We start from the raw sequence: 14,197 nt of genomic DNA on the forward strand, positions 1-14,197 counted from the left end.
CCCCTGAGCTGACAAGGTACAAAGCTGTCATTCTACCCCTGAACAGGCAGTTAACCCACTGTTCCTAGGCTGTCATTGAAAATAAGAATTTGTTCTTAACTGACTTGCCTAGTTAAATAAGGATAAAAATGAAACTTCTTTTGAGGAGGTAGCGTGGAAAATTTGATAACCTCTGAGTTCAACTCGGGATAATCAGTACCATGAAATTGGCTCACCTTTAATTCAGGTGCCAACGAATCTTTCAGAACTAACCTGCTCCGGGGCAGGCTGACCCAGAGCTAACTATGTTTATCCTGAATGACGTGTCTGATCCGTGAGTTGAGGACCCATGAAATTATCATTATCATCCCCTTCATTTGAGGAAGATGACTGATTAAATATTTTATTATTTAGTAAAGACAGAATATATTTGAAACTTCACACACAGTAAAACTTGTGCATGACAATACGATTATTGTATCGATAGGAGTGTGGTGCTTGTGCATTGATAAGCACACCAAAGACAGCATTTTAACGATAAATCATTTTATAAATACATCACATCAAGAAGCCTATTTCACACCACAGACTGCTAAATTTGCATGATAACTGTTGTTTCATTTTGATTTTTGGCACAAGGAAATCAGGTTTGTTGTATCAGCATTGTCTCAACGAAGAGTTCGGTGTTCGACGGGCCACATGCGACAGTTACAAGCCTGCTGGTTAGCGGTAGGTGGACAAGCAATAATCGTACGAATAAAGCCTGAAATGGAATGTGAAGCTAACTGAAGCTGGCTAGTTTTAGAAAACACTGAGTAGATGTAGCTTAAATCTTTGTATACCCCTCAGGTGTATTCTACTATTCTTACATATATATGTGTGTGTGTGTGTGTGTGTGTGTGTGTTTTGTGTCGGGTCTAAGAGACCACTTGTATCACTTATGTTTGGAGCCGGTGTGTAAACGCGCACACACTCAATTCTTCTTTGCTGTGACTTGCTTGCTAGTTGAGATTTCTGCTCTTCACTCCGTTGTCAGTTTAGCCTCCATTTCACTGATCTTAGTAGCAGAAAGTATTTTTTAATTGTGTCCTTCAAGGCAGCTGTCAATGATCACGTTAGTCTGCGTTTCATTTTTTTATGGGGGTTTAATCGCGGGGAGGCACTAGTAATGTCTGCAGTTTTCGGGTTTGGCTACTTGTTTCAAGTGTATTAGGCTAATGAATGTGGCCATGTATTGTGAGATTTTGAGTGAAAACCTCCTCCCATCAGCAAGGGCATTGAAGATGAAACGTGGCTGGGTCTTTCAGCATGACAATGATTCCAAACACACTGCCTGGGCAACAAAGGAGTGGCTTTGTAAGAAGCATTTCAAGGTCCTGGAGTGGCCTAGCCAGTCTCCAGATCTCAACCCCATAGAAAATCTTTGGAGGGAGTTGAAAGTCCGTGTTGCCCAGCTACAGCCCCAAAACATCACTGCTCTAGAGGAGATCTGCATGGAGGAATGGGCCAAAATACCAGCAACAGTGTGTGAAAACCTTGTGAAGACTTACAGAAAACATTTGACTTCTGTCATTGCCAACAAAGGGTATATAACAAAGTATTGAGATAAACTTTTGTTATTGACCAAATACTTATTTTCCACCATAATTTGCAAATAAATTCATTAAAAATCCTACAATGTGATTTTCTGGATTTCTTTTCTAATTTTGTCTGTCATAGTTGAAGTGTACCTATGATGAAAATTACAGGCCTCATTCATCTTTTTAAGTGGCAGAACTTGCACAATTGGTGGCTGACTAAATACTTTTTTGCCCCACTGTATGTAAATTGAATTTATTATAGTAATAAAGATGAAATCAAATAGAGCACTGGATCAATTTTATATATCACTTTATTATAAACAACCTTTTTTACAAGCACATATCATTACAAAACCACCTCAAATTGGAGAATCAAACACTGATACATGTAACAGTAACATCAAATACTGTTCAATAGCATACAGAAATGCTCTTACTGATTTTGATAGGCTATTTATTCTGCCTTGTTGTTGTATCAAATCATTTCAAACTTATGTACAGTTTATATTTTGTAACTCTTGTTGGTATTTACAACAGACATTACTGTTGGTCATTACTTCAAGGATAAGTAGAATACCTCCAATATATATACTCTGTGTGTGTACACACACACACATCTACAGTGAAATATAACACTTTATGTATATTCACCATAACAATAACCAATCAAACAGTTGACAAACCAATGTAATTCCCATCAAACAATATCATAGACACAGTTGAATGAATACCAACCATTGACTCCTGTGTTGCTTCCTGTATCGTCTCCTGTGTTGTCTCCTGTGTTGTCTCCTGTATCGTCTCCTGTGTTGTCTCCTGTATTGTCTCCTGTATTGTCTCCTGTGTTGTCTCCTATGTTGTCTCCTGTGTTGTCTCCTGTGTCGTCTCCTGTGTTGTCTCCTGTGCTGATTCCTCTGTTGACTGATCTTCAGTCCAGTGAGGTATAGTCAAATGTCAGTCCATTACAGTCGGACTGACATTTGATATAGTCTGTTAGTGTGTGTGTTGTTTGAAGGTTGTTTGAACGCTGTGGCTCTAACTGAGAGGAAGAGAGAGGGGAGGCTTACTGGCTGGTCTCGATGCTAAATAGTGTATCAGGCATCGTTGAGGCAGTATCCAAATACTCTCAAACAACCTTTTGCTTAAAAATCACTGGTTGTGGTGGATAACACAATTTGTTCACAAAAACCACACAAGATAGACAGATACACAAAGACAAGAACAGATGTAACTGAGTATTGAGTAGCCTCTTAGAACCAGTCCTGTTCGTCTGTGTGTATATCTTCTCCTCACTTCCTTCACTTCCTCCCTTCGGTTGGTGCTCCCTCCTGGTGCTCCCAGGGTATGGGATCATTCTCTTCTGTCATGGAGCCTGTCTCTCTCTCATGCCAAAACTGCTCCACGTCTAGCAGCACGATCCCATCCCGAGGGCTCTCTCCCTCTGCCTCATCCTCCGCCTCTCCCACTCCGCCCTGCTCCATCTGGGGTTGAGGATCAACTGTCGTCCCCTGGCAAGGGATGGAGCCTAGGCCTCCGTCTCCTCCCCTCGGCTGGCCTGAGGTCTCTGGTCGCGGGCAGGGGGACTGGGGGGCAGTGGGTGCATGGGGGCCAGGTTTGGGGTTGGACAGGGTGTGTTTACGAAGAGTAAGGCGCCTCCACAGACCTCTGTAACCCTCTCTGAACTCCTCTGACAGAGAGAGGACAATGAGGGGGTTCACCAGGGAGAGAAAGAAGGTGAGGAGCAGGGCGGAGAGGGAGAGGAGGAGAGGGGGAGAGAAGACGACAAAGGGTCCTCCCTCTCCCGGTCCCTGTGCCTCTCGCTCCGCGGCGTGCCGCTCCCACACCCAGACCACCCACTGCGGCAGCCACAGTGTTGTCATGGCTACCGTCAGACTGAATAGCATCAGAGTGAGCTTCCTGGATCTGATCTGCGTTCGGAGGTTCTGGGTCTTACTACAGCGCCGCTGGCACTGCCCATACACCCGCCAGAAATACAGCAGGGCAAAACTCAAAGGGGCGCAGAACACACCCAGGGGGTACGCCTTGACGTAGACCGACATGAAGTCCTGCGCTTCGGGGGGAACCACCTGCACACACACCAGCCCCCGGGTCTCTCTCTGCAGTGAAGAGAACAGCCAGGTAGGGATGGGAGCGGAGCAGGCAGGCAGCCAGAGGAACCACATCACCAGTAGGATGGAGCGTAGACGGATGCTGACCTGTTTAGTCGGGTTAGAGACGTAACGGTAACAAGCCTTAGCCAACACCGCTAGGGTAAAACTCTTCGCAGCCATGCAGCTCTGCAGGAACCAATCACAGGTCTTGCACACTGTCCAACCAAGCGTCCAACTGGGTTTGGAAAAGGCAGCAGCGCGGAACGGGAGGGCGAATGCCAGTACAAGGCCGTCGGCAAACATCAGGTTGAGGATGAGAGCGTTGATAAGGGATAGTTTCCCACGGTGGGCGTTGGAGATCAGGATGCCCATGGCTGTGAGGGTACTGGCCAGCCCAAGGACACAGATCACCCCCAGGATGACAGGCACGAGGACACACAGGTGCTGGTAGGAACCATGCTCGATGAAGGAAGGATGAAGCCGGTCCACAGTAGAGCTGTTAGCAGCCGTTAGGTTCACCCTTGGCAGTTTATCCATCTCAGAAGAGACAGGTGGTGAGAGACAACAGAGAACTACTTAGACTTATCTTTTTATATAGAGTAAAGAAATATTTTTAAAAGTATATTGAAAGCCAACTTAACACAAGAAGTCTAGACTGGTGGAAAGGTAAACTAATGAGAAGACTGACTAGGAAAAAAAGTATTGAGAGAAAAATATTCTAAAAGATTAGTCAACAAACAGGTGAATGGATCAATCTCAATCTAAAACTCAACTCCTGATTGTAGCCTAATCTGTTTATCAAAAATCGATCTGCTCCCAGACAGTCACACTCCTGTCCTGTCTGTCTGTCTCCTGCCGGGTTTATCCGCCCTTATAAAGGTGGCAGTTTGATTGACAGCCCCAGCTAAACTGCGCGAGATTCCCGGGGCCAATTAGAGCGCTGTCCCTGTTCCAACCGTCCCCAACAGGCTCTGCTCTGTACGATGTTTAGTGATGGGCATTCCGGCTCTTTTCAGTTCCTTCGGCTCAGCTCACCAAAAAGAACCCGCTCTTTTGGCTCCCAAACTGCTCTTTAAAAAAATACATATTTTGTATTTTTTAAAGTCAAACAGTTTGCGATAGTTTGACTATGATTGTTGTTAAAACAATTCTAATTAAATGATTAAATGAAATCATACTCTACCTTAACCACAATGTATTTAAAAATGCATTGGTTTGTTATAAAGTAGAATGCTATTAAACATTTGCATTTAAAGTATAACTTTTTAAAGTATATAAACAAAGTGCCTGTAAATCTAACCATTCAAAACTAATAGAATCTGAACAGCATAATAGAATATTGCACTTTATCAAAGAAAAATAAATAACAATGTGCAAAACTGCAGCATCCCAGTTAAAACATTAAACTGGTCCCTCTTTTCTCTCTGTTCTTTATTGCCATGTTATAACCAGCAGCACACAGCACTGCTGACCAGATGTATCTTTATGAGAGATTTGCATTCAGAAATGCAAGCTGCCTCACTTTCGAGGGGCTGATGCGGTTTCTTCTCTCAATAATTATTTGTCCCGTTTTCGAGAAGACCCTCTCAGAGGGAACGGATGTGGCGGATGTGGCCCCTATGCAGAGTCTCCCTGTCATGACTTTAGTAAGCCGTGGGTAGACAGAGGCCTTGTTCTTCCACCAGCTCAGAGGATCACCAGGGGAGGCTCCTCCAAATAGGATCGGACCTCCGTTATGGCATCTGCTGAGAGATTCCTTCGTGCTGCATCCCCAGTTGCTCTCTTGTCAAACAGCATCTAAACAGCAGACGTTTGTGGCACTACTGCTGGTGCTTCTGCTCCATCTGATCCCTCTTCTTCCTGTTGCCCTGGTGCCTGAGCCAGCTGACTGCTGGGGTTGTCCCTCCCTGCTGCTAAGGTTATTCTTTGAAGAGCCTTATCAATCGCTCTGGCATCACTGAAGGCTAGCTTCTTAAACCTGGGGTCAAGTGCATCGGTTTCTGATAGAACGTGATTATATTCCATTCTGTTGAACTTTCTGTCCATTGATGAACATATGGTGTCCATCAACTCTGTCACATGTCCTGTGGTTACATTTGCTCCTCTCTGGCAGCTGGCTGTGATTGGCTGCAGACCCTTACACAGGAGTATCATTTTTGAGGCTGTCACAGCTTAAAAGAGAGAACAGTAACTTATTAGTTCAGGTTCTGTCACGTTCGTTGGAATGATTGGACCAAGGCGCAGTGTGCGTAGAGTTCCACATATTTTAATAAATCGAAACTCACCAAACAAAACAATAAAGCACAAACGAAACTAACAGTGCTACTAGGCAACTATACATAGTCAAGATCCCACAAATCACAATGGGGAAAATGGCTACCTAAATATGATCCCCAATCAGAAACAACAATCAACAGCTGTCTCTGATTGGGAACTATACCAGGGCAACATAAACCATTAATCACCTAGATGACCCACCCTAGTCACTATCATGCCCCAACCAACATAGAGAATTAACAGCTCTCTATGGTCAGGGGGTGACAGGTTCATGTTTTGTCTGCTGATACTACATTCTAATCTACTGCTTATATACATATATAATATTGGATTAAATAATGATGTAATAATAACTGCTTACTGTACCTCTCTCCACTGATCTCCACAGTGACCTGCTCAAAGGGTTCCAGGACTCTGCATACCTCCTCCACCACCTTCCATTCCTCTTGGGTCAGACCATCAACAGGTGCAATGACAATGGCCAGGGGAGAGATGATGGCATCCTTTGACTCAAGAAACCTCTTCAACATATAAAATGTTGAATTCCACCTTGTAGTGCAGTCTTGTTTAGGCCTCAGCTCAGGCATCCCCATCTGGTGTTGTGTAGACTTTAGTTTTTCAGCACCTACTGTGCTCCTGTGGACGTATTCCACAGCTGCTTTCACTTTGTCCACAGTGGGCTTCATCACCTTCAGAGCATCTCTTACAATCAGGTTGATTGTGTGGGAAAGACATGGATGATGGGTCCATTTTAAAATGTTCATGGCTTTGGTGATGTTAGCTGCATTGTCGCTGACACATCAGACCACTTTCCCATCTACTTGCCATTCTCTGGCCAATCACAACAGTTCCTCTGCCAAGTTCTCTGAGGTGTGTCTGTCGCTGAACTCAAAGCAGTCCAGAAGACAGATAGACATCAAACCATCTTCAATGAAGTGACATGTAACTGACCTGTAAGAAGTGGTTACCCTTGATGTCCAACAGTCAGTGGTAAGGCAAACTGCAGTAGCTTTTTGGACTCTTTCCCACACTGAAGCCTGTGTGCTCTCGTACAGATGTGGAATAAGGGATTTTGAAAGGGTTTTCCTGCATGGAATTGTGTACACTGGATTTAGACTATTTCTATCATTTCTAAAACCTCTGTCCTCCACGATCGAAAATGGCTGGAAATTGGTTGCAATCATTTTAGCCAATGCAATATAGTTTAACACTGTGAATTAGTCATCTCTGTTTTGCCTATTAGAAGGCCAAGGGCCAGTGTGAATAATAGATCCAGTAGGTAGTATCCGGGTTAGGGGAGGGTTTGGCCGGGGGAGGCCGTCATTGTAAATAAGAATTTGTTCTTAACTGACTTGCCTAGTTAAATAAAGGTTTAATAAATACAAATATCCATGTATAGGCCTTTACTCTGTCTAAGGTTATGGTTTATATAATATCCATGTATAGGCCTTTACTCTGTCTAAGGTTATGGTTTATATAATATCCATGTATAGGCCTTTACTCTGTCTAAGGTTATGGTTTATATAATATCCATGTATAGGCCTTTACTCTGTCTAAGGTTATGGTTTATATAATATCCATGTATAGGCCTTTACTCTGTCTAAGGTTATGGTTTATATAATATCCATGTATAGGCCTTTACTCTGTCTAAGGTTATGGTTTATATAATATCCATGTATAGGCCTTTACTCTGTCTAAGGTTATGGTTTATATAATATCCATGTATAGGCCTTTACTCTGTCTAAGGTTATGGTTTATATAATATCCATGTATAGGCCTTTACTCTGTCTAAGGTTATGGTTTATATAATATCCATGTATAGGCCTTTACTCTGTCTAAGGTTATGGTTTATATAATATCCATGTATAGGCCTTTACTCTGTCTAAGGTTATGGTTTATATAATATCCATGTATAGGCCTTTACTCTGTCTAAGGTTATGGTTTATATAATATCCATGTATAGGCCTTTACTCTGTCTAAGGTTATGGTTTATATAATATCCATGTATAGGCCTTTACTCTGTCTAAGGTTATGGTTTATATAATATCCATGTATAGGCCTTTACTCTGTCTAAGGTTATGGTTTATATAATATCCGGCAACAAGTTATTATTGCTTTAAAATGCCTTAATTGGTCGACTCAGAATAATAATTTATACTTTGGGAATAGTCTAAAAATAAAGATTTGTGTCCCCTAAATGAGTTATATGTGCCCTTACTCTAAATGTATGTGAACCATTATGATTATTATCTAGGTTATGGGATAGGAGATCACGAGGAAGACCAGCAGGATGATTTATGGCTTTCTCCAGATGAGGGCGCTCTTGGTTTTTCAAACGAGGACTATAAAAGTTGCACTTCCACGAACTTCCATTGTGAACAGTTCGATGAACAGAGAACACAATAACAAACACACCTAAACATTTCCCTGAAATATCTATTATAACTACAAAAAGGACAGAAACCGCGTGCTTAAACTTTTTTATTCAAAATAATTCCAGAAAGCGTGAAGACTGCATGGTAAATGAATTGCATTTCATTACATTCTGAGCCATACATTTCCAAGTTACACAACTGAATTTGTTTAGAAGACATTACTTTGTAAAGGAATCATAGTGTACCTCACAAATTACACCCTATACCCTATAAAGTGCTCTACTTTTGACCAGAGCCCTATGAGCCCTGGTCAGAAGTAGTGCCCTATAAAGGGAACGGGGTGTGATTTGTGATGCATTCATAGCTAAAAGTCACTGATATCATTGAGCCCTCATCACCGGTTGTTAAGCTTGAAGTCATGATTACCATCCTCACTGCAGCTAGAAGTTGTCTGTAGGCACATATCTAGGATCAGCTTCCCCTTCCCCAATTCTAACCTTACCTTAGGGGGTTAAAACACAAAACTGACCTAAGATCAGCATCTGGGGTCAACTTCACCCCAAAGAAGAGAAACACAGGCATGGAGAACTTGATGTATTCGGAGTAGGGCCCTATGGATGTATTCGGAGTAGGGCCCTATGGATGTATTCGGAGTAGGGCGCTATGGATGTATTCGGAGTAGGGCCCTATGGATGTATTCGGAAATAGGGCCCTATGGATGTATTCGGAGTAGGGCCCTATGGATGTATTCGGAGTAGGGCCCTATGGATGCCCTATAAAGGAGAAGGGCCCTATGGATGCATTCATAAAAGTCACTGAGTCAGGGCCCTATGGATGTATTGTTAGGGCCCTATGGATGATACCATTCACTGCAGCTAGAGTAGGGCCCATATCTAGGATCAGCTTCCCTTCCCCAATTCTAACCTTACCTAGGGCCCTGACCTAAGATGCATCTGGGGTACCCCAAAGGAGAAACACAGGCCCTGGATGGATGTATTCGGAGTAGGGCCCTATGGATGTTTTCGGAGTAGGGCCCTATGGATGTATTCGGAGTAGGGCCCTATGGATGTATTCGGAGTAGGGCCCTATGGATGTATTCGGAGTGGGGCCCTATGGATGTTTTCGGAGTAGGGCCCTATGGATGTATTCGGAGTAGGGCCCAGAGGTGTTCCTCACTGTGTGACCTGACTAGGGAAAACTCTGGGCCCTAGTTATGAGACACAGAACCCGCTGTCTTTTACTGAGCTATAATAGGACTCTTTTAGCTGGTTATGTTCATCCACTGCATGGTGAGACTACTGCAGACTGGTCAAAACAGGGATATGCATTAACAAAACAGCAATTATAAATGTGCAGTCAGTTGCTAAAATGAAATTATAAAGTAAACTCGATGAATTCAAGTACTTCTCAATGGTAACTTAAATTTGCTTAGCTTTCCCCCCCTATATTTCTGAGTAAAAACATTCACACTTGCATTGTTTTCACCTCCCTCTTCATCCTCCCCATCCTCCTCATCAACCCCACATACCAAAAAAGGCACCACAGCTTCAAAACCAGAATCATTGACAAGAAAAAGACACATCATCACATAAAATAAACACCTGAATGTCAGAGTCCTCATCACATCCTTCACGTTATTATCATGTCAGAAACAGGCCAAAACATCCACACTCCCAATATCCACACTTAGCACACAGGTTTACAGTTGGTAGTATGCAAGTGAGGATACTGTGAGTCAAACCCGTTTCAGTGCTATAATGAAGGTTCAGTTAGTTGTGTAACAGTCATGTCCATGTCCAGTGGCCTCATGTCTGAACCTCCGGACGGGACAGATGTGGCCTAGTGGCTGGAGAGGACAGGAGATACGTCAGTAACATTCATAAAGGTCTGTGTTCTCTCCATATTCTCCTGTCTTATCTTGTTATGGAAACAAAATGGAGACTGGTCAGATAGAGTGTTCTGCTATGTCTCAGTTTCATCTCAGTTGATCTGTGACTCCAGTCCAGTCTTACTCTGGTTGCATGACAACGCTCCTTCAAGTGTCACTCAAATGAAAAACTAAAACAGTTAACTGAAGGCCATGGAGAGGCTTGCGCAGGCCAGAGAAAGTGGCTAATTTCATTCCACTCAGGCCTAGAAGAAGCATCTGTCTTCATCCTAACTTTATCCAGGCTGAACACTCTCACATTTGGAGCGGGAATTACCAAGTGTGTACTGGAAATTCCCATTCCATGAATTCCAGCATTCCCTCCAGCCATATCAGACTCACAGCAACAAGGCAGACAAGAGGAGAGGAGGAGGAGGAACACTTAGTGAAGAGGTAAATAAACATCCATCTCTCTTTCTCTTTTCCTCCATCCCTCTCCACTTCTGTCTCTACCTCTCCTCCATCCCTCTCCTCTTCTGTCTCTACCTCTCCTCCATCCCTCTCCACTTCTGTCTCTACCTCTCCTCCATCCCTCTCCTCTTCTGTCTCTACCTCTCCTCCATCCCTCTCCTCTTCTTCTCTACCTATCCTCTCCACTTCTGTCTCTACCTCTCCTCCATCCCTCTCTTCTGTCTCTACTCTTCTCCCTCTCCTCTTCTGTCTCTACCTCTCCTCCATCCCTCTCTTCTCTTCTGTCTCTACCTCTCCTCCATCCCTCTCCTCTTCTGTCTGTACCTCTCCTTCATCCCTCTCCTTTTCTGTCTCTACCTCTCCTCCATCCCTCTCCTCTTCTGTCTCTGTATCCTTTCCTCCATCCCTCCATCCCTCTTCTGTCTCTGTTCTGTCTCTGTACCTCTCCTCCATACCTTTCCTCTTCTGTCTCTGTACCTCTCCTCTTCTGTCTCTGTACCTCTCCTCTGTCTCTGTACCTCTCTTTTGTCTCTGTACCTCTCCTCCATCCCTCTCCTCTTCTGTCTCTGTACCTCTCCTCTTCTGTCTCTGTACCTCTCCTCCATCCCTCTCCTCTTCTGTCTCCGTACTTTTCCTCCATCCCTCTCCTCTTCTGTCTCTGTAACTCCCCTCCAGCGCTCTCTCCATCCTCTCAGTCTCTCCCTCCATCTCTTCCCCTGCGTGGGGTCAGGGCTTAGAGGTCAGAAGTAAGCTGACCCCTAGGTGACCTTGTCCTGGAAGATGTAAAGGTTGTTACTGGCTGCCACAGCGATGATGTTTTCCTGTGGGTGCCAGGTGGAGTGGAGGATTTTCTTACTGAAGTCCAGACTGTCAACAGTCACCTCGTCTTTACGACGCTTCCCTCCCACACACACCTAGAAAGAAGGAGAGGAGGATGAGGTGAGGAAAGGAGGGGAGGGGAGAGGAGAGGAGGGAGAGGATGGGAGGGGAAGGGGAGAGAAGAGAAGAGGAATGAAGGGGAGAGGAGAGGAAGGGTGAGGAGAGAAGAGGAGGGGAGAGGAAGTGAGAGGAGAGAAGAGGTGAGGTGAGGAGAAGATGGGGAGGTAAGAAGATGAGAGGTGAGGAGAAGAGCGGAGAGGAGGGGGAAGGATAGGAGGGGAGAGGAGAGGAGAGGTGAGCAGAAGAGGAGGGGGAGGTGAGGAGAGGTGAGGAGAGACTTCATGAGCACATCCTTGCACACACTGATTGTTAATATTTCCTCCTCTTCAGTTACAAACCAAAAAATTCTGAAATTGGACATTTGCCAATCTTACACAAATCCATTAAAACATACCATCAGTGGCCTAGGGTGACCTGGCGATCTGGGCCACTGCAGCATGGCTTCCAATTGGGCCACTGCAGCATGGCTTCCAATTCGGCCACTGCCATTTCTCCTCGTCTCTCCAGTGTCATAATGACGGGGTCTTATAATATTTATCCTCTATCTTTCACCTCTCTCTATCCAATAACCAAACAAAGACTTACAAAATATACTGTATAGAATATATATACACTGCTCCAAAAAATAAAGGGAACACTTAAACAACACAATGTAACTCCAAGTCAATCACACTTCTGTGAAATCAAACTGTCCACTTAGGAAGCAACACTGATTGACAAAAAATGTCACATGCTGTTGTGCAAATGGAATAGACAACAGGTGGAAATTATAGGCAATTAGCAAGACACCCCCAATAAAGGAGTGGTTCTGCAGGTGGTGACCACTTCTCAGTTCCTATGCTTCCTGGCTGATGTTTTGGTCACTTTTGAATGCTGGCGGTGCTTTCACTCTAGTGGTAGCATGAGACGGAGTCTACAACCCACACAAGTGGCTCAGGTAGTGCATCTCATCCAGGATGGCACATGAATGCGAGCTGTGGCAAGAAGGTTTGCTGTGTCTGTCAGTGTAGTGTCCAGAGCATGGAGGCGCTACCAGGAGACAGGCCAGTACATCAGGAGACATGGAGGAGGCCGTAGGAGGGCAACAACCCGGCAGCAGGACCGCTACCTCCGCCTTTGTGCAAGGAGGAGCAGGAGGAGCACTGCCAGAGCCCTGCAAAATGACCTCCAGCAGGCCACAAATGTGCATGTGTCTGCTCAAACGGTCAGAAACAGACTCCATGAGGGTGGTATGAGGGCCCGACGTCCACAGGTGGGGGTTGTGCTTACAGCCCAACACCGTGCAGGACGTTTGGCATTTGCCAGAGAACACCAAGATTGGCAAATTCGCCACTGGCACCCTGTGCTCTTCACAGATGAAAGCAGGTTCACACTGAGCACATGTGACAGACGTGACAGAGTCTGGAGACGCCGTGGAGAACATTCTGCTGCCTGCAACATCCTCCAGCATGACCGGTTTGGCGGTGGGTCAGTCATGGTGTGGGGTGGCATTTCTTTGGGGGGCCGCACAGCCCTCCATGTGCTCGCCAGAGGTAGCGTGACTGCCATTCCAATTGGGCAACTGCAGCATGGCTTCCAATACTGAGATGAGATCCTCAGACCCCTTGTGAGACCATATGCTGGTGCGGTTGGCCCTGGGTTCCTCCTAATGCAAGACAATGCTAGACCTCATGTGGCTGGAGTGTGTCAGCAGTTCCTGCAAGAGGAAGGCATTGATGCTATGGACTGGCCCGCCCGTTCCCCAGACCTGAATCCAATTGAGCACATCTGGGACATCATGTCTCGCTCCATCCATCAATGCCACGTTGCACCACAGACTGTCCAGGAGTTGGCCGATGCTTTAGTCCAGGTCTGGGAGGAGATCCCTTAGGAGACCATCCGCCACCTCATCAGGAGCATGCCCAAGCGTTCTAGGGAGGTCATACAGGCACGTGGAGGCCACACACACTACTGAGCCTCATTTTGACTTGTTTTAAGGACATTACATCAACGTTGGATCAGCCTGTAGTGTGGTTTTCTACTTTAATTTTGAGTGTGACTCCAAATCCAGACCTCCATGGGCTGATAAATTTGATTTCCATTGATAATTTTTGTGTGATTTTGTTGTCAGCACATTCAACTATGTAAAGAAAAAAGTATATTTCATTCTTTCAGATCTAGAATGTGTTATTTTAGTGTTCCCTTTATTTTTTTGAGCAGTGTATATTTACATACCATCAATCCAAAATAAAAGAGTTTTGGCACATATTTAATATGTAACTGTGTTACAGTATTACCTTGCGTGGTTTGAGGATGGCCCGGGGTTTGCTGTTCTCTCTGGAAGCCTCCAGAGTCACATCTTTCTTGGTGTTCCGATCAAACATCCGGAAGAAATTATTATATGATCCCGTCATAATGACACTGGAGAGAGACAAGAGGAGATCGATTGACACACACACAGAGACAGAGACACACACAGAGACACACACATAGAGAGAGACAAGAGGAGATCGATTGACACACACAGAGAGAGAGAGACACACATAGAGACACACACAGAGACACACACATAGAGAGAGAGACAAGAGGAGATCGATTGACATACACACAGAGACAGAG

The 14,197-nt window shown here is 44.7% G+C and overlaps 2 protein-coding genes across 2 annotated transcripts in view; both read right to left on the reverse strand.

Moving 5' to 3' along the window:
* Positions 1-2,414: 2,414 nt before the first annotated feature.
* Positions 2,415-4,497, reverse strand: LOC112238907 (G-protein coupled receptor 151-like). Its single transcript, XM_024407436.1, has one exon. The coding sequence runs from the start codon at positions 4,205-4,207 to the stop codon at positions 2,858-2,860; it is 1,350 nt and encodes a 449-aa protein (XP_024263204.1). The 5' UTR covers positions 4,208-4,497; the 3' UTR covers positions 2,415-2,857.
* Positions 4,498-11,310: 6,813 nt separating this feature from the next.
* The window catches only part of LOC112238906 (serine/threonine-protein phosphatase 2A 55 kDa regulatory subunit B beta isoform-like), a 33,962-nt gene continuing 31,075 nt past the window's right edge, over positions 11,311-14,197 (reverse strand). Inside the window, exons 9-10 of the mRNA XM_042325986.1 lie at positions 13,876-13,999; positions 11,311-11,574 (exon numbers count right to left, since the gene is read on the reverse strand). Coding sequence (XP_042181920.1) covers positions 11,419-11,574; positions 13,876-13,999 — 280 coding nt within the window. The 3' untranslated portion in view covers positions 11,311-11,418. The remainder of the gene's footprint in view (positions 11,575-13,875; positions 14,000-14,197) is intronic.

Source organism: Oncorhynchus tshawytscha, linkage group LG08 (genome assembly GCF_018296145.1).
Source record: "Oncorhynchus tshawytscha isolate Ot180627B linkage group LG08, Otsh_v2.0, whole genome shotgun sequence".
In the NCBI taxonomy this organism is placed as follows: domain Eukaryota; kingdom Metazoa; phylum Chordata; class Actinopteri; order Salmoniformes; family Salmonidae; genus Oncorhynchus; species Oncorhynchus tshawytscha.